The sequence below is a fragment of the Moschus berezovskii genome, chromosome 20, assembly GCF_049115385.1.
Source record: "Moschus berezovskii isolate FMDL1 chromosome 20, NW_MosBer_1.0, whole genome shotgun sequence".
In the NCBI taxonomy this organism is placed as follows: domain Eukaryota; kingdom Metazoa; phylum Chordata; class Mammalia; order Artiodactyla; family Moschidae; genus Moschus; species Moschus berezovskii.
The window spans coordinates 55,690,922-55,710,837 of record NC_142479.1 but is presented as its reverse complement, the minus strand read 5'-3'; the positions used below and the strand labels follow the sequence as shown (position 1 = coordinate 55,710,837).

Genomic DNA, 19,916 nt, shown 5'->3' with positions numbered 1-19,916 from the left:
TAGTCATTACTAATAACATAAAATAATACAAAATGCCAACACAATAGTACTTTTGAACAGTGACAGAGACCCGTAATGTAACTTCAGTGTAACATTAAAGCCACGAGACCTCCTGTTTATGTCTTACTAAAACAAATCACTTCCCCTTAGACTCACATAAAGCCTCAAAGCTGGTGACAAAAGGCAGTCATTTCCTACTTATATGGAGAGAGGAAACAAAGACGGAACTCTAGTCCCCGATTGGATGGCCAATCAATATTACAGAAGAGCAAAATTCACCCCTTGGTTAGGCCCCTCATTCTCCATCTACATGGGTTTTAGGCTTTGGCATCAGTTTTGATCACCATGTTCTCTGATAAAGAGCAGCCATGTGAAGACATACCTATTTATCTCGGGAGAGAAGATATCTGGTTGTATTTCTGATATAGCGTCTTGAATTCTTGAAGGAAAAAAAATCAGAAAGATTTATGTCAATGCCCAGGTGCTGGTGTGAAAGTTGAAGTTCTAAATCCTATGGGGCTTAGAAAAGGCTTACAGACAAAAGCCAGAGAGTGGAAGTTTATAAACACACTGCAGATGGCTTTTTCCCCTTCTTGCAGGATTGTCCCTACATGAAACAAATCAACCACATACTGAATTGTATACCCTTCATCTTCTTTGCTTGCTCATTCAACCTAAATGAATTAAGGGATGAGGGAAGATGTTACCAGATATTTTCTGAAGCTGTCACATAATGGCTTTGCTACCAAGGAGATGTCCTTAGCTGGTGAAAGGTTTGCTCCTGTTGTTAGCTTTGTAGGCTCTGGGCAGTTTTTCTTTTACAGATTGTTACATTCCTCATGATTTTGTCCTCCAACAATCAGGGGTGTCTCCTGAGACTGACTCTCCTCTGAACACAGCCAGATTCTGAGAGTGAATAAAACTATCACAGAGTACCCACGTGCCTGCCAATCTAACTCCGACGACTTGCGGTCATAGTGTGGTTTGCGATCACCAAGCCTCTTCAGAATGCCCTGGTTTTCCACAGTGATTCTCACTAGCTCCCGGTTCCTTGTTTCTCTGTTTAAGCTGGGAGAAAAAAAAAAAATCCTAAGATAGGTGAAGAATAAAATTCTCCTTCCAGATTGGAGTGGGGAAGATGAAGTTATGATGTCAGAAATTCAGGCTGCCTGAGTGCAGGGAGCCTGCTGTTCCACAGAGCCCTGAGAACCAGGGCTGCATTCTGGGAAACATGCAAAGCTTTTTTAGGTTAAGGCCAGTGGTTCTCAGCCCTGCAGCCTACTAGAAGATTCTACTTCATTGGTCTGCGATGGAGCTTGGAGATTAGCATTTTGCAATAGCTCCCCAGGCATTATTATATGAAACCAGGATTGAGAATCTCTGGTTTAGGTGATGAAGGTCTTGTCTACCCAGAAATCACAAATAGCTGGTAATAGTTTTGGTTCACCTTACTCCCCTCAGCTTTCAACCCAGTTTTAAATACACAAGGATCAGGAAAAACATCTTGACACTCTCCCCTACACACTGACACACAGAGATACACACTCATCTTTCCTTGCATACATTCCTTTTGTAGCCCTGATCATACTGCATAATTATTTGCATAAATGTCCCCTCTCTCTGACCTTGCGTTTTTTGAGGTTAGGAAATATACCTCTCATTTCACGTCTGAATTCCTGGTGCTCAGCAGATAGTAGTTGCTCAGCAAATATTTGCAGAAACAATGTTAAGAATGCTATATTAAAATCCCAGTTATCATCACCATGTTACAAAAGTGCTTTCCTGTGACAAACTCTAAATAGGACTCCAAAGAGTCTCTTAGGGAATAAAAGTTAGCTCTTTAATGTTAGAGAAAGGTTCTTGTTTGGGATGGTTTTCTTTCTTCTTAACATGGTCTCTTTGGTTATCCCTCAGGATAACTTTCCTTAAGTATGCCTCTAGTACTAAAACCCAACAAGGGGGAAGTCAGTTTTGACTTTCAGAAAATGCAATGAAGAGAAATAATACTACCTCTTGGAAAAATATTCGTTCCAGCAATCCACCTTGGCGGGACCTCGGTGGGCATCGGCGATTTTTTGACACAGTTGCTTGTTTTCGTATTCAATTTTGTCGATTCTCTTTTGTTCACCCTGGTGAGAAACCCCACCCCACCATGGCGACATCATCACTACATGACGCTCCCTCTCACAATGGTGAGCACCCCCCTCCTTATGGGAAAGGGGCAAACTGGGGGCCAGAGTGGAGACTGGGAGCAGGGCTGAGGAATCCAGGGGTAGTGTAGGGAGAGGAGGAGGGAGTGGTGGGTATTTAGAAGGCTCTGGGAAACTGGATCTCTTTGGGACATAGATAAGGTACATCTTCTGATGGCAAGAACAAATACCTGCAGTTTGCTCAATTTTAAAATGTGATGTGTGTGCGCTGCTGGAGGTTTGGTATCAACAGTAGGCTTCACTGGAGAGGAAGGAAAGAGAGCAATGTTATGTCACAGGTATCCTCTTAGCCTTAGAGACTCTGCTCACATTCTACACAGTGACACTGATTAAAACATTACAAGTTTGAATTCTGAACCAATTCTGTTCGGGGATTCTGGTTTAGTTGACTTTCCCAAACTGACATCTTTTGAAGAGTTTTGAGCAGACATGAAAGCATGATGAGGGCTGAGAAAAATAAAATTTACAGACATAAATGTTCCCTGAAGTTAATGTAAGAGCCTTTCTCCCACCCTTTCCCAATATGACTAGCCTGGCTACTGGATGCTGCAGTCTCATCCTCTGTATAGCTTTTTGGCTTTTCAGAGCTTAAATGAGTGTTTCCATCAAAGGAACTCCCTGGTGGAAGATAAATTTTGTCACTGACGCTAATGCCCTCTTGACCAGACTCAGCAGATAAGGCCATATCATTGCAAAGCTGTGTACTGCTCTGGTTTACCATCAATATCTCTAAGGTGAGCCCTTTCAGAATCCTAGTCAAAGTATCCAGTTTAAATTGCCCCACATACCTATTTGTATTCTATTCTTATGAAATGCGTAGTGGCCAAAGTCCAGCTTCTTCCTGAAGGATGTGCTCTGTCTATGATTAGAGACAATTACAGGGTACGCCAGATAATCCAGGGAATTGTTCATCTTCTCTTCCTAGTCTCACTTCAGAAATGAGGCACCCAGGCTCCTCTGTGAGGTACTTAGCTGTCCATGATGGGTTGTCATAGTTACCCAGTTATGACATCAGGGACAGGTCCCCGGGGAAGAAAGAGGAGCAGTGGAGTATGCCTGGTTGTCCCTGGGCTTCTCTTTTGAAAGTTAACCTAGGTCCAAGTCAAGATGAGGACTGAGGCTCAGATGATTTCCCACCTGCCTGGAATGCAGGTGCCACCAACGGCAGCAGGAAAAAGTCTGGAAGGGGTGGGAAGGCATAGGGTGGGGGTGGGAGGTTGAAGAAAACCAGCCTTGGTTATACACCTTCGGCTGTAAGTTTAGTCTCCACTGCAATGGTCTCCCTGAAGGTGTGAGACTACAGCTGTTGGAGATATCAATACAAGATCCTTAATGATAATGTGATTCAATGTCTTCAGATGAGGAAACTGAAGTCCAGAGCAACAACCAAACTGCTCTAGAGAAAGTTAGTGGCAGAACTGGGCTCGCAATGTGGGTTTCCTGAATTCCCGGCACCATAGTCGCTCTTTGGAGGGTGGGGAGATCTGCCATTTTCACGCCAGTGGAGGAGGATGGTCATTTGCTGGTAGCGGGACCTCAGTAAATGATGAGTTGCTGACATCATGTGGCTTGTAGTGGGCTGGCACCTAGTGGGTGCGCTACACGTTTGCTGATGAAGAGGGAGAATACCTACCTAGTGCTCACTATGTAAAGTTGGGCGCTTTCCTGGAATGTTACGTTTAATCTTTCAAAAGGCCCTAGGAGTTAGGTGCTTTTATTACCCCCATTTTTTTTCAACAAACAGGTTCAAAGAGGTTAAGTCACTGCCCAGGGCCAGAATGCCATGCTTGTTTGCATTGGGCCCAAGCTTTAGGCACGATGCCGACTCTCATTGAAGGCTGGAAGAAATGTGCCCCTGAGTTGGGCTTCTCAGACTTTAACCTTCGTAGGGATTCCCAGCAGGGCTTGTAAAATGCGCATCCTCACTTAGCAGGTCTGAGCTGGGGCGGAGATTTTATATTTCTGACCAGCTCCCGGGTGAAGCCAACGCTGCTGGTCCGCAGCAGGCAGTCAGAGCTCACAATCGGAACCCGGGTGTCCCTGTAATCCTGAGAAAATTAAGCGACACTTGGGTGTACCCCCGGCCAAGAAAAACTTTTATTGCGCCCTGCATTTAGTCCGGTGGAGTTACTGCACGTCCATGCCTCAGCGGGGGGTGGGAAGAGGACTCTCCGAAACTCCAGGGTGGCAGCATTTCCGCCCCGGACTCAGGCCCAGAAGTCTTTTCCCGCGTCCCCAGGGCGCCAAGCGGCGCGCATACTTCCCGGAGCTGAGCGCGCCTGGGCGCCCGCGCTGCGCCGCTTCCCGCGCCTTGCGGGCCCGCCTCCGGGGCGGGACGGGGCGGGTCCCGGCTCCGGAGCCCCCGCCCAGCTGACCCGGCGGCTCTCCCCTCGCTCGCGGCTGCCGGGGCGTGCAGGGCCCTGCCGCCGCCATGTCGGGCCCGTTCGAGCTCTCCGTGCAGGATCTCAACGACCTGCTCTCGGATGGCAGCGGCTGCTACAGCCTCCCGAGCCAGCCCTGCAACGAGGTCACCCCCAGGATCTACGTGGGCAACGCGTGAGTCGCCTCTCCCGGGCCCCGAGACGCCCCTCCAGCCCCTCCCCGGGGCGCCCCGCCCACCCGAGGGCTGGGGTGGGGGCGTCGGCGGGAGCGGGTGGGGGAGCCGGGGCGGGGTCGCTCCTCCGGAAGCCGGGGCAGGGGCTGGGCGTGGGCTGGAGTCCCGCCCACCCTTCGTGCGTGGGGCGGAGGGGCTGGACCCCGCCCCGCCCCAGCTCTGTCCTTCCCTTTCCTGGGTGGTGGAGACCCGGGGCCGCTCGAGCAGCCGGCGTCCGGCCCGAGGCCTCCACCCTCTAGGTGCTCGGCCTTGGGCGGTGTCGGGGCGACCAGATTCACTTAACAGGTGGCCCTCTGTCTCCCGACCGGTCTCCGGTCCGCGCGTCATGTGACAGCTGCCTGGTTCTGCAGTGAGGTCACCGCGGAATGTCTGCCTTCGCTGCCATGGCAACGGGCTGACGTCACAATTCGGGCGTGGAATTTTCCCGGCGAGGCAGGCTTAGATCGGAGAATTGACATATCCCAAACTTGGGGGTTTAGAGAACTGGGCCCAGGTTTCCTCGCTCCTCCCCCTACCTTCCACTTAGAGTTTGATTTATCTAGAATTCTAGAACGACCCAATGATAAAACCCCTGAGGACCTGAGCCATCACTTAGCAAAGGCTGCCGACCTTCTCGACACCAGGAAATGCATTTATTATTTATCACTTAGGAGTTCTTACCAAATCGATTTTCTTATTTTCTCATAGTCAAACTACTAGTAAGAATTTCTCAGCAGCAGGAGAGAACTAGTGATAGCCATTCTGAGAGGTGTTGAAATCTTACCCAAAGGTAAAAAATAGATTCCCATGCCTGTGTAGCCTCCCTCCTTTTTCACGGGAAGAAATGGTGGCCCAGAGCAGGTGAGGGCTTGTGAGGTTAGGGTCAATATCTTGTTCATGTCTGTATCCCAGGTCCTGGACTAGGACCTGATGCTTGCTTTGCCAAGGACTGCCTCAAAAATGGGGGTCATCACAGAACTAGGGGGTCTAGAAGTCAGGTCCCAGCTTCATGGAGGCCAACCTTGTCCATCTGTCACTCATTCACCATATGGACCATCACTGGTGTCAGGCACTGAACAAGGTTCATTCACAGTGTGTGTGTGTTAATTGCTGTGTCGTGTCTGACTCTGTGCACCTATGGACTGGAGCCCACCAGCCTCCTCTGTCCATGTAATTTCCCAGGCAGGAATGCTAGAGTTGGTAGCCATGCCCTTCCCCAGGGGATCTTCCCAACCCAGGGATCGAGCCCAGGTCTCCCGAACTGCAGGCAGATTCTTTACTGTCTGAGCCACCAGACAAGCCATCATTCACAGTAGTGATGGTAAAGTTGTTGAATGTTGACTTAGTATTCGAGAAGGAAGATGAATGGCAGTGACTCTTCAGTTAGTTATTTTAGAGCCTTTTTAATGAGCCACTACTTTCCAGTTGTGTGCAGTGTCCTGATAGCTGACAAAGGGTACCAGAATCTCATCCAGAGTCCTCAGTAATTGCCGAGTTCTGAGAATAAGCCCCTTTCCATCCACCCAAGCAGCAAGGGGCCTTGGCACTCTTGGAAACCCTGCTGTCTTGGGCCGTTTGGCTCAGTCAACTGTCACTTCTTCCAAGGTGGAAACCAAAGATGTGAACATCTAGTGGTGGTCAAGGGTGGTACGTGCCAATGGCCTCTGTAGAAAATACATCCCTTGCCTTTAAGCGAATCTGACCTTGACACAGACAGGGGCACGGGGAGTGCTCCACAGGGAGGATTGACTGAGTACCTGTTTCTCCCCCACCCCTTGCAGTCAGGAGTGCTTTAACAAAATCAAGGCCCCTGATCAGGGCTCACAGGGCAGAGTGAAACCTGGAGGAGCCCTGTTTTCTGCCTCGCGAGATTTGTGGTTGATGTGGGCATGAGAAGCAGAGTGAGGGGGAAGATAGAGCAGGCCTTGTGTCGGGAGAAAAGAGACCTCCTCCCAGCCCTGCCACACAGCAGCCCTTGAGAGCATATGCACGTCCTTCGTCTGTCCTGTTGGGCCAGAGTTGAAGCTCTGTCCTTCCTTCCTCCCAGGGCTGATGTGACAGGCAAACAAGATCACGCAGGAGAAGGCCTTGTGTAAAATGTAAACTGCTGTTTGAATTGGGACGTTGTTGTGGGATGAAATAAAGCAGCCCTTTGACTATTCAGATCAAATGTTTTGTAACCTCCACTGGCTCCCCAAGTGCTTACTCACCCAGGAAAGCTTCAGAGACGTGGCTAGTGGACTACGGCAGGAAGGATCCCTCTAGGGGATGGAAGGGGGCTACTGCACTCTATAATCCAAGGAAGAAGGCTGCTGGGCTGTGCTGATTTCATTCTGCACTGATTCACCACATACTCCTTCAGTACCTACTGTGTGTGCCAGGTACCAGAGCACGTGCAGGGCATACAGACATGAAGCAGACATATTTCCTCCATCAAGGAGCTCACAGCCTGGACATCTAAACAAATAAGCACAATCAAGCATTAGGATAGTGGCCCTGACCACGGTGTCAGGCTCTGTCTATAGAACAGCTCATTTAACACTAACAACAGCCCCAGGAATAGGTACTGTTATCATCCTCATTTTACAGATAGGGAAACTGAGGCATAGAAAGGTTAAGTGACTTATTCAAGCTTAGTAAGTGACAGGACTGTCTGGAGTCTGGCTCCATTTTTAGCCTCTTGGTGATATCACCACCACAGGATTGAGAGCACGATGCTGGATGAAGGGGAGATCAGGAAATGCTGCCGGGGGAGGTGAGATATGAGAGGGTGCACCTTTATGAAGAAGATGGAGAAGGGCATTCCAGGTAGCGGGAACAGTGTGGGCATGAAGGCACCCAGGCTATTTGCAGCAGGTAATTGGAGCTGGCTGGAGTGAGGGCAGAGGGTCATAAGCTGAGGCTGGAGAAGCCAGCAGGGGCCAGAGCACAGAAGGTTCCTTTCTGAGCCAAGAGGCTTAGGGTCTTCTCCATCTTCCTCCCCTGAGGATTGCCAGGTAGTCAGTTGATCCTCCCCTGCTGCTGTTTCCTGTCCAGGTCTGTGGCTCAAGACATCCCCAAGTTGCAGAAGCTGGGCATCACCCATGTCCTGAATGCAGCTGAGGGCAGGTCCTTCATGCATGTCAACACCAATGCCAACTTCTATAAGGACTCCGGGATCACCTACCTGGGCATCAAGGCCAATGACACACAGGAGTTCAACCTCAGCGCCTACTTTGAAAAGGCGGCAGACTTCATCGACCAGGCTCTGGCTCAGAAGAACGGTAAGGGACCTGCCACCCAGGAAATGGTGGGAGGCAGCTTTTTTTTAAATCAATTTTTATTGGAGTAGAGTTGCTTTTACTGGGAGGCAGGTTGAACTTGACTTTTTTAGAAAACAAGCATATGACTGGCCTCTTCTTGGAAAACCTGATGTTTTCTGGCTCCTGTGTGAAAGGCTGAGAGCTTTGGGTCTCTCTGCTCACCTGGCTGCCTGTTAAGTGACCACACGTGACACAAGGTATGGCAGCCTCGGAGCCCTTGTGTTTGCATTGACTTTGGCTGAGGGTTGATTGCCAGCCCCCCTCCCCTATTCAGATAGCTGCAATCGTGAAGATTTATTATTTTCTGTGATAAGAAATCCCGAGGTGACCAGCTCCAGGGCTGGTTGATGCAGTAGCTCTCTGGTGGCTTCAGGACTCTTCTGCCACCCTCAGTGTTGGGGACTGCCCTGGTGGTCCCAAGATGGCTGTGGTAGATCTAGTTACTACCTCCCAAAAGGATAAAGTGCAGCGATAGATAAGGCCACCATCTCTTCCTCATGTTTCTCTCTGCTCTTCTTCTTCTTTTTTTAATATTTGCTTCCTTATTTGTCTTCGCCAGGTCATAGTTGCAGTATGTAGGATCTTCAGTCTTCTTCTTTAGTTGCAACATGTGGGATCTTGTTCCCTGACCAGGGATGGAACCTGGACCCCCTGCTTTGGGAGCACAGAGTCCTGGCCACTGGACCACCAGGGATGCCCCTTCTCTTTTCTTAAGAACAAATAAAACAGCCCCTAGAAACCGCCCAGTGGAGCCCCCCTCACCTCACTGGTGAGAGCTGGGTCACGTGCATTACCTGGTGAGTGGAGTGGGGCAGCCCTGATTGGCTTAGGCTGGGAGTCAGCAAACTTTGGCCCAGTTTTTAAATGCTTCCTGCAGGTCCAAAATATAAGGCAGGACCAAAGCAGAACTGCTGGATTGCTGGCTGTCAAGTGAGACATGCCAGAGAGAAATCTTAGAAGGCCAGAGGGCAGACAACAGCTGAGCAGGCTGGGCCGTTTGCCCTTTCTGCTTTTAGCTTGATACTGTCAGCAACTGCCTTTACCTTCCTGCCGCTTCCTCCAGCCCCTTTCTTCTTCCTCACCCAAACCTGGCCAGGGGGAGCAACTCCCACTGAGGCATGATCAGCCCTGTCCCCCTGATTCTAGCCTGCCTCTGCTGCCCTGGTGCTACTTGTCCCAGCAGCCTCCCCACAGCAATGATTTCCAGCGGACAGAGTTTACTAGCCGCTGGTTATGACACAGCTGGGGCCCAGGAGGGAGGTTTGATTGCCTGGGATATCTACAGTCTTTATCATCAGGCCCTCTTTGGTCCTCCCCAGCCTCGTACGCATCACATGCCTCCTCTCCAGCTATCCCAAGCTCCGCTGTAGACAAGAATGAGGGGCCCAGTTAAGGGGATGGATTTTGCTCTTCCTGTATATCCATTGGTCATTCATTCAGGGAACTTAGAGCTCCCTGATGGTTTCCTCTTTCCATACAACTGGGAACATACTCTGACTTTGTGTGACCTCCTGCCTTAGCCCATGTGGGTTGGGTCATTTGTCTGGAAGGATCTCTGCATCTTCCTGACCCATCCTCTGGCAGACCCTGCCTCATTCTTGAGCCCTGGACATAGTGTCCATTCACCCATGAAAGCTGCCCGCGGTCTGAGTCCACTGTGTCTGTTATCTGTCTCCCTAGCACCTGACATAGATTGGGCGTATGGCAGGTACACTGGAGTACACTACCAGTGACAGGAAAAAATTCCATGGGTTCTAATGCCCAGTGGAAATACTTATAGGATTGGTTGGTCAAGTGAGCCAACAGAAATATACTGGCCTCCAACACTGTGCAGGGCCCAAGGGAGCTGGAGGCACATCACTTTGGGGTGGGGGAATTGGCCAGGGACCCTCAGAGAAGGAAGCAGTCATTTCCAGCTGGGAAGATCAAGGGAGACTTCCTGGAGGAGGTAGTGTATGGGCAGGGCCTGGAAGGATGGACTTTGACCTCTCCCCTTGCTTATTGGCTCTATGAGTTCTATGCATGCTGAGTATGTTCCAGGTTCGAGGTAATGAGGCAGCTGCTCTGCAGAGGGTCCCATTGCCAGGACAGGAGCAGGAAAAGCCCTACTCTGAATACTTTGGGCCCATTGGCCAGAGAGTGATTGGGCAGGGAAGTGGAGAACTCCCCATTTCTACCCTGAGAGCATTGGGAAAAATCAGGTTATGTTTTGGGGCTAGGGTCATGGGAATAGAAGAGACTGTTTGACTCTGGGTCAGCAGGTTTCCTTCCCACTAACGCCCGTGCAGAGGTGTTGGTGGGGAATCATTCACTCGGCTGATCAGCAAATTTTTATTGAACACTTAGTGTATGCTGGGAATTGTAGGGTATCCAGAATCAATACCCTATAGTCCTTGCCTTTAAGGAACTCACACTCTGGCAGAGGAGGGTTGGTCTGTGTGTGACCAACAGAAACCCAGGGCTGGACTGCTACAGAAGAGGATGCACCAGGTGCCAGCTGAAGACTCATAGTGTTGGCTCATATTTATTTATTGAATGTTCATGTCTGCCAGGCGCTAGTCTGAGGCTTTTATATGTCTCTTCCCTGAATCTTCAGCCATCTTGGGCCATGGGTATATTAGCTCAGATGAGGAAACTGAGGCACAGTATTCTTAGGTGGGTCATAGGGTGATAACTAGGGTATTGGCCCAGGTTCTCCAGGAAAACAGAACCAATAGAATATACATATATTATTTATTTTAGGGGATTGGCTCATGTGATCATGGGGCTGGCAAATCTGAAATCTGTCGGGCAGGCTGGAAACTGAGGCAGGACTTCTGCAGACAGAATTATTTCTTCTCCAGGAAACCTCAGATTTTTGCTCTTAAGATCTTTAACTGATCGGATGAGGTCCACCCACCTTATCAAGGGTGATCTCCTTTACTTAAAGTCAACTGATGGGAGGTGTTCATTACATCTACAAAATCTCTTATAGAGTAGTGTTTGACCAAGCAATAGGGTGTCATAGACAAGCCAAGTTGACACATTTGACCAACACAACCAGCAAGTTAAAATTTAAACCCAGATTCCCATGACTTCAGGGATTTTGGTTCTCAGTCCTTATGCTGACAAAGGAAATAGTTGAGCTGGGGTCTTAAGGATGAATAGGAGTTTGCCAGGTTGCCAAGAGGGAGAGGGTGTTCCAGGTAGGAGGAACAATATGAGCGAAGGCACAGAGGTGAGAAGTAGCCTGGAAAGGCGCCAGGGCCGTGGGTGGTTAGCCTGGTAAGTAACACTTTGGTGACTAGACTACCCTGTCACTAATGGTGACAGGTCACATTCATATTTAAGAAAGCTCCCTCCAGCTGCTGTGTAGGTTGGTGGAGGGTGAGGGTGGAGGGAAAGCTCAGTTTGGAGATGAAGGGGCAGAGGTGAGAGATGAAGAAGACCTGAACTGAGCACTCTGTGTGAGGAGAAAGTAGGGATAAGAGAAGCCAAGGCTTCTTGCTCAAGGGGCCTCCCCACTTTGATAAAAGACGGGGGAACCTTGTTGATGCTGCTCTGGCCTCTCCTGACCATCCCTTCCTCATCCAGTGCTGGGGATACAACAGGGAGCAAAACAGACAGGCATTCCTGCCCTCAAGGAGCTTACATTTTGGGGGAATATGACAGTAAACAAGTGAAAAAAATGTGTGGCCTGTCAGGGGAGGGGTGACTAAAGCAGGGAGAAAGGGGGTGATGGGGTACAGAGTGGGATCGTGGCTTGAGAAGTTGGCAGGACAGACCTTCCTAGGACGCTGGAGAGAACACCTGGGAAAAGAGGTGTTGCAGGCAGGCTCCAGTCCCTGGGGTCGCAAAGAGCCAGACAGGCCTGAGCAACTAAGACGCTCAGCTTTTTGCAGGCCAAGGGGCTGGCTGGCCGGATTGCAGGAGGGAGGGGAACGAGGAGATGATGTCAGAGGCAGGGGGAGGGGGCGGATTTAGTAGTCTCCCTACTGGCTCGTAAAGAAGCTGTCTGCAATGTACATCGAGCCTCCTGCATTTGATCCCTGGTTCAGGAAGATCCCCTGGAGGAGGGCATGGCAACCCACTCCACTATTCTTGTCTGGAGAAGTCCATGGACAGAGGAGCCTGGCAGGTTGCAGTCCTGGGGGTCGCAGAGAGTGGAACACAGCTGAACGACTAACCCATAGATACGTTGTTTTGATTCTCTGTGTTTGTATTTGACATTCAAATACAATTTGAAATGGTTTCATTTTGAAATGGTTTTGTTGAGGCATTAATTGACATTCCCTACACATCGTAGAGTTTGGTAAGTTATGACATATGTATATATCTGTGAAGCCATAACTACACCCAAGATGGTGAGTTTATCCATCCCCCCACAGATTTCCTTCACCTCCCTTTGTGACCTCTCCCTTCTGCTCCTCTCTCTCCTCCATTCCCACTGATCTGCTTTCTGTCACTAGACATTAGCGTACATTTTGCAGAGTTTCATATGAATGGAGTTGCACAGTATGTATGCTTGTTCGGTCTGGCCTCTTTCACTCAGCATAATTCTTTTGTTTCTTCCGTGCTGTTGCACGTGGCAGGAATGCCTTTTTCATGCTGAGTAGTGTTCTGTTGGATGGACATTCCAGTTTATTTATCCACTTACCTGTTGATGGGCATTTGGGTGGTTTTCATATTTTGCTTTTGCTTGAAATAGAAAATTCATGTAGGTTAGTACCATATCGCAATGTGTAGATCAGTACACTGCACACACCCATGTTTTTGTTGTTTGGTTGCTAAGTTGTGTCCAACTCTTTGTGATCCCATGGGCTGCAGCATGCCAGACTTCCCTGTCCTTCACTATCAGCCCCTAGATCAAGAAACTAAACCTGACCAGCACCCCAGAACCCCCACATGTTCCTCCCAGTGTCGCATCTCCTACCTTCACACCATACCCAGACTTCTAATTGCATAGCTCAGTTTTGCTGGCCCTTTTTTTTTTTTTTTTTTTCAGTTTTGTCTTTGGCCACACCTTGCAACATATGGGATCTAGTTCCCTGACCAGGGATTGAACCTGTGGCCCCTGTAGTAGAAGCCCTGTGTCCTAACCACTGGACCACCAGGGAATTCCCCTGACTCTTCTACTCTGTGGGATCATACACATCCTGTTTGTGTGTCTCATCCAATTTGTATTTGGGAAGCTGTAGACTGTTTAGACTTAGTATTTATCTACTCTTCTGTTGATGGGCCTTTGGGAGTTTCCAGTTTGGGGCTGTTGTGTCTAGTACTGCCTATGACATCCTGGTGGGATTCTTTTAGCAGACGTGTGTATGTAGTCCTATCTCGCGTGGGTCTGGGATGGACTTGCCAGGCTCTGGAGAATGCACATGATCAGCTTGAGTAAATCCCACCACATGGTTTCCCGAAACCATGTGCCAATTTACATCCCCTCCCCCAACCACGGTAGCTCAGCTGGTAAAGAATCCACCTGCAATGCAGGAGACCCTGGTTCAATTCCTGGGTCGAGAAGATCTGTTGGAGAAGGGATAGGCTACCCACTCCAGTATTCTTGGGCTTCCCTGGTGGCTCAGCTGGTAAAGAATCTGCCTGCAATGCAGGAGACCTGGGTTTGATCCCTGGGTTGGGAAGATCCCCTGGAGAAGGGAATGGCTACCCAGTCTAGTATTCTGGCCTGGAGAATCCCATGAACTGAATAGTCCATGGGGTCACAAAGAGTTGGACACGACTGAGCGACTGTCACTCTCTTTTTCACTTTCCCCAGCCACAGATCAAAGTCCTAGCAAAGCGTCGGACATGACTGAGTGACTATTACTTTTTTTTTTCACTTTCCCCAGCCATGTATCAAAGTCCTAGCTATGCTCCACATCCCTGACAGTGCTTTGTGTGTTTTGTATTTATCTTTGCCATCTTAGCCATTCTGGTGGGCCCAGGGTGGCCTGGCAGTGTAATTTGCATGTGCATTTCCTGGGAAGAGTTTTTGACTTGAGGTGTGGCAGGCCAGCCCCAGCTCATCGCATCCCCGTCTCTCACAGGCCGAGTGCTGGTCCACTGCCGAGAGGGTTACAGCCGCTCCCCAACCCTCGTCATCGCGTACCTCATGATGCGTCAGAAGATGGATGTCAAGTCCGCCCTGAGCATCGTCAGGCAGAACCGTGAGATCGGCCCCAACGATGGTTTCCTGGCCCAGCTCTGCCAGCTCAATGACAGACTCATCAAGGAGGGAAAATTGAAACTCTAGGGCGCCCCCACTGCCTCTTCTCTAGAGGTCAGACAGGGGTGGGGATCCCTGGTTGTGAAGTCACAGGCTGCCATGTTTAGGAAACACAGTGTACCCTGCTCCCAGCATCACCAGGCACTTGCCCACACGTCTGTCCTAACACAGCCCTGGGCCACTTTCCCCCTGGGGAGCATATAAAGAAGCTTGCTGAGGAGGGCATCCTGCTCCCTGGTGTGTCCTGCGCCTGCAGTTTATGATGTCCTCACCCTGAGGTGGGGGCCCAGAGGGGGAAGGCCTGTGACAGGCATGCTTTTCCTGGATGACCCAGGGCAAGAGGCCTGTGGAAGTGTAAGGCCTGAGATGCTCACGGGGCCCCTCTTGACCTGCCCCGCCCCCTACTCCAAGCCCCCAGCCCTGGGCCCTCTCCTGAGTGGGGCTCTGTAAAGGAACTATGCAAATGTGGGCCCCTCTCCCCCCACTGTGTCTGTCTCCCCCATATCCTCACAGCCGTCCACGCCCTGCTCACAGAGACACGTCATGAGGTCTGAAGCTGGCTGGGGTCCGTTGTCCGTGGGTGAAAATGCTCATCAAGTAACTGCATTTTGACGATTTCCTTAGGATTAAAGATACCGAAACAAAGAGGCCCTTGTGTGGGTAGACACACCCCGCTCCTTGAAGGACTCTCGTAGATCAATAGTTTGAAAAATGTGACTCCTTAGAAGACTTGAGTTCAGAATCCGCCTTTTAGGGATACTCGGCTCTCAGTCCCTTGGTCCGTTAGAAGAGTAGTTCCTTAGGCAGGGTTTTATTTTTCTTTTTTAGAAAACAGGGTGTTGAAGTCCAGCCTATTTAAAAACCCCACCATTTGGAGAATTACAAGGGTTTTGTCCTAAATTATAGTGTTGGCGAGCCCAAGCCACTCATGCTCACTGCTTTTTGTCTCAGTTGCTATTCCAAGAACAGGAGGAGGAAATTGGCCAATTATAGCACATGTGTTGTGTGTGTGTGTGAGAGCAACATAGCCAGTGGCTGCACAAACAGGGGGTTGAACGGGCCCAGGCTCACACCCTGCCCACTCACAGGTAGTTCTTACAGCTTTCTGCTGCCAGAAAAGGTCCTGGAGCCTTGGGAGCAAAAATGACTCAGCCAGGCAGAAAGGAAACATGACGGAACATCCAAATGGCGCCTTTATTGATGGTAGGGCAAAGAAACAAAAAGGAACAGCCTTTGCAAGGACTTTTTAGGATGATGTTGGAAGCCATGAACACTCAGAATAGAGTTTTGTTTTGAACACAGTCTTGTTAGCACTTGGCATAACTGTCATCAGGGCAAGTGATGCGGTGCCATCGTCTTCAGGTTCCCTAATGGCAGAGAGGTGGTCCTCAGCTCTGCCCCCTGGCACTTAGCACATAGATGTCTGATAAAAGTTTGTGGAATTAAACTTTTTTTTTTTTCTTGAGCACCAAATATATGCAAGGCGTTGTTCTGGTGGGTCTATCAAGCTCCCAGAAGCCTGACTTGGTGGTAGGATCCCTTGCAAGGATTTGCAAAGGAGTCTTACCTGAAATGAAATATCAGGGACTTTTGTTGAATATTTAAAATTCAGTTTTAAGATTCAGTTCAGGCAGTGGTTCTGACCATGTGGAGGTGGGAAATGTGCCTTTTTGAGAATTGACCAGAAGCTTCCAGCTCAGTGGAGGAGAGGAAGATATGCCTCGGGGCTTAACACCCAGGGGTAATTATCTCTATCTTGACAGAAGCAGCAGCGCCCAGCCTGGATGTCCCCTTTGCTCTGTGACTGCAGCAGCCCCGAACAGACTAGAATCTGTTTTCTTTTTCAGATACCAGGCTGCCCCCACAGACCCACCCAAGTGAAACAGCCTTTTTCCCCACTGTGTCCCTCACAGAGGCCAGATAACTCTTCCACTTCATCTAACTTGATCCTCACAATAACCTTATTAACTTGGTGTTGGGCTCATTCATGTATCGGTACCTTTAAGAAAAGGAACTGGGCTTCAGAGTGATTAGGGGTGGGGTGCTCAGGGCTGCCCAGCTCAAAGGCAAAGCTGAGGTGAAACTTCAGGTTGACTGCTCTCTGAAGCTGAATTCTTCCTCTCCTACTACACTCCTCCTCAAGAAACGAGTCCTCAGGAAGGTCTCGGTGCGCTGCGCATGCTGTTGACCCAGCTCGCGTGCATGAGGGCCAGTTAGCTTTGTAGCCAGAGGCCAACAGTTCAAGCCGTGGTGCCGGGGGAGGGGAGGGGGGCCTGCTGCAGGAAAAATAAGTGTGGGTCCCCAACTCGGTTAGGATGTGTGGCTCTTCTTCTCAGAAACACATAGCATCCCTAAGTCAGAGCTTTCTGCTCCACTTCCAGAAGAGGCTCGGGAGCTGGGGCTGGGGTCCCTCTCCCACGCCCAGGCGGTGGTCTTCACACGGGACAGCCTCAGCTACTTAGGTCTGCTGACAGGACCTCTTGAAGGCCTCTTTGTGGGGACATGTTGGAGAAAAGGCCATGGGGAGAATTACTGCCGTCACTTTGGGGCTACCTTTCTGCTGATAACTTGGGATTTCTTCATAGTCTTTAGTCCCAGAAGCCCTATGTTTCCTTCACGAGATGTGGCTCCTACTTCTTTGAGTAAAAACAAAATCAACTTCTGTGGTGTAAGAGCCAACACATGCCCATCTGGACAGCTTCCCCCTCTGCCACCGGGAAGTGATAGAATAGGAACTCAGGGTGCCTCTATCCCCTCCTCTGACCTGGTCTCTTTCTTTGACTGGGAGACCCCCATCTAGACCAAATGAGAGCACCAAATGGTTTTCTTCTTAGTTCTGAAGCAGTACATCTTCCACAGGCTGGTCTGTTTCCCTGCCACTCCAAATTAGCTGGAGAGCAGAAATCACCATCTTTCAAGCAAGGGGACTAAACTTGAAGACCTCTAAGGTCCCTTTTGGCTCTGACACCATCGCGTTGTTACAAGAATCCCCATTAACTTGGACCGCCACCTGGAAATTATAGGGTGTGTAACAATATGGTGACCAGCAAGTGGCGCTGTGTTCCACTCATGGTGATGGATGCTTGCGAAAATGTTGGTGCCTTTTGTGTCACAATGTTAAGATGCTAATATTTTAATCGAAATAAGCACTGATCTTAAAATATGAAGATATTAGCTTTTCTCGCAGGAAATTTTCTGTCATAAAACCGGCATCAGGAATCACTGAAGAGCTGACAACGATGGTCCTTCCAAGTCAAGATTTTATCCTGATTGGAAAGAGAGGCCATCTCCGGTTGAGAGAACAGATTGGTTGGAAGCTTAACTTACCTGCTGTCAGCTTTTAGGGTAATATGATTGTGAAAGCATCAATTTTCTGGACAGAAAAGGGAAAGGTATTAAACTGGTTTAAAAAATAAGTTTAATGTCTGTCATATCACAAATCAGTGTTAAAACACTAAAACTGTAACCAAAATAAATGTCTTATATTATGAAGAAATGGTCTTTTTTTTGTCCTTATCATAGTTGATTTTCTTTTATACTTTTATGTTTAGCTTTTGTTTGCTTTTTCTAATGATCATCATTTAAAAATTCATCCTCCTGATCTAGTTATAGGTTCTGTGATGATTATATTCATGCAATAAATATTTATTGAACATCTCTCCAGTACCAGAAAATTCCTGGCTTAGGAATAATCTTATTTAATTTTTAAACATTCCAGCTTTATTAATGTGTAACTGATTGGCATATTCTTGATTGGAGTGGCCCACCACCACCAATGAGGCAGGTAAGATTTATGTTCCTAAGAAAGGGGATAGGGGTGAGTCTTAGGGTCGCCTCACATGAAGATGACTGCGTGGCATTTTAGGAGTTGAGTGATCCTGCAAACAGCAGTCCCTAAACGTCCCCTGCCCCAGATGTTTTATAAGTTCCTCCGTTTGCACTAACTTTTATAAAAAGCATTGCTTTTTTTTCCCCCCTCTGAATAAAAAACAGAGAAAACTGGGTGACTTTCCTCCAGACAGAGCCTGGGCAGAAAAAGAGCCTCTCTGGTCTCCAGCTCACCGTCTACAGCAGGAGGCAATTAGACTAGCTCAGTATCATCAAACATCTTTGGCAACCTAATCTTCATATTTTGATGCAAAAGCAGTAATATATAAAATGGGTAACATTTTTAAAGAGGAACTTAAACATTTTAATTAAAAAGGAAATACTGTATAGGAACAATAATAAATTCAAATAATACAAAAAGGTTTAGTAAACCTTACCCCAAAGCTTCATTCCCTCTCCCTCAGAGGAAGCCAGTTCTAAGTATATCCTTTTAGAAAAGTGCCATGCATGTGTAAGCGCACATGTTTGGATACGTGTGTGTGTAGTTATTGTTTAGTCAACTAAGTTGTGTCTGACTCTTGCAACCCCATAGACTGTAACCTGCCAGGCTCCTCTGCCCATGGCATTTCCCAGGCAAGAATACTGGAGTGGGTTGCCATTTCCTTCTCCAGGGAATCTTCCCAACCCAGGGATTGAACCCGAGTCTCCTGCATCGGCAGGTGGATTCTTCACCACTGAGCCACCAGGGAAGTACATGTGTGTATGTAGATATCCTTTTCCCCATAAATGGAAAATGTTCTACACTTTGATTTTTTCTTTGCTAAACAATATATTGTACCCTCTGTTTCTTATATTCCCATTCATTTTACCAGCTACCTAGCATCCATTGTGTATGGACAAACTGTGATTTCTGAATACTGTTATTTTAAAGGTCCAGTCTGCTTTAATGAGCACCAAATATAAAATGAGACTCATGAATGATAATCACAGTGTTTTATCTGCTTTGTATCCAGTTAATTTCTGTTTTCCACTGGGGTAGAACAGTGTCAGGCACAGCCTGACACTCAGAACTAAGGAAGGATGCTCTATGCTCCCTTGTGTAATTTCATGGGTGTGGAAATGTCCAAGCTAACTTTTAAAAAAAGACAGTCTCTGAGCTTTTGCTTCCTGAATTGATGATCCCATTTATAAGAAGTTCAAATGCATGAGGACTGCGTTTTTTAAGTCTACATCAAAATGAGTTAATACTGCAGGCAATACCATGAATGGGTCATCTCCAATTCATTCAAAGCAGATGCATACCACATTGTTATAATGTGTGTATTTATTATGTTTTTATTTATTTACTTAGGCTGGCCATGTGGCTTGTGGGATCTTAGTTCCCAAATTGGGGATTGAGCCTGAGCCCTTGGCAGTGAAAGGACCAATTCCTAACCACTGGACCACCAGAGAATTCCCTATTGTATTTTTAACTAATTAATGATTTTTAAACCGTGAACCATCTCTGTGGAAGCTGGGGTTCTTGGGGGATCTAGTTTGAAGGCCCATGAACCACAGGACTGCATATAGTGCCTGGGGGGCCACCCTGAGGCGGAGGAGGAAGGCAGAAAGAAGGGAAGGAATCGCTTCTGAGGGGGACAGACGTTTCTGAACACAAAGGGTGATAGAGTCTTCTTTGGTCAACTTTATTAGTCAGGCCCCGCTGAACTCTTCTTCAGCTAGGCCTTCCTCGTCTTTTAGACTTATGGTCATTTCTGTATTATTTCATTTTAGCAAGAATC

At 48.4% G+C, this 19,916-nt stretch overlaps 2 protein-coding genes across 2 annotated transcripts; one reads left to right on the top strand and one right to left on the bottom strand.

Annotated features, from left to right (window-relative positions):
• Positions 1 to 382: 382 nt before the first annotated feature.
• Positions 383 to 3,122, bottom strand: CFAP97D1 (CFAP97 domain containing 1). Its single transcript, XM_055397559.1, has 5 exons — positions 2,999 to 3,122; positions 2,381 to 2,451; positions 2,011 to 2,129; positions 945 to 1,068; positions 383 to 439 (listed from the first exon to the last, which is right to left on the bottom strand). Exons 1-5 carry the CDS (start codon positions 3,120 to 3,122, stop codon positions 383 to 385), a joined length of 495 nt encoding a protein of 164 aa, XP_055253534.1.
• Positions 3,123 to 4,561: 1,439 nt separating this feature from the next.
• Positions 4,562 to 17,803, top strand: DUSP3 (dual specificity phosphatase 3). Its single transcript, XM_055407982.2, has 3 exons — positions 4,562 to 4,766; positions 7,840 to 8,066; positions 14,129 to 17,803. Exons 1-3 carry the CDS (start codon positions 4,642 to 4,644, stop codon positions 14,332 to 14,334), a joined length of 558 nt encoding a protein of 185 aa, XP_055263957.1. The 5' UTR covers positions 4,562 to 4,641; the 3' UTR covers positions 14,335 to 17,803.
• Positions 17,804 to 19,916: the final 2,113 nt, after the last annotated feature.

What these genes read in the sequence shown, in the direction of transcription:
- CFAP97D1 (XM_055397559.1), bottom strand. Translation starts at nt 3,122, where the DNA reads ATGAACAATTCCCTGGATTATCTGGCGTACCCTGTAATTGTCTCTAAT. An exon ending in TAAGAATAGAATACAAATAG is followed by an intron (nt 2,452 to 2,998) that starts GTATGTGGGGCA and finishes CTTCCTCTCCAG; the next exon opens with TGAAGCCTACTGTTGATACC. An exon ending in TAAAATTGAGCAAACTGCAG is followed by an intron (nt 2,130 to 2,380) that starts GTATTTGTTCTT and finishes GTTTCTCACCAG; the next exon opens with GGTGAACAAAAGAGAATCGA.
- DUSP3 (XM_055407982.2), top strand. Translation starts at nt 4,642, where the DNA reads ATGTCGGGCCCGTTCGAGCTCTCCGTGCAGGATCTCAACGACCTGCTC. An exon ending in AGGATCTACGTGGGCAACGC is followed by an intron (nt 4,767 to 7,839) that starts GTGAGTCGCCTC and finishes TTTCCTGTCCAG; the next exon opens with GTCTGTGGCTCAAGACATCC. An exon ending in GGCTCTGGCTCAGAAGAACG is followed by an intron (nt 8,067 to 14,128) that starts GTAAGGGACCTG and finishes CGTCTCTCACAG; the next exon opens with GCCGAGTGCTGGTCCACTGC.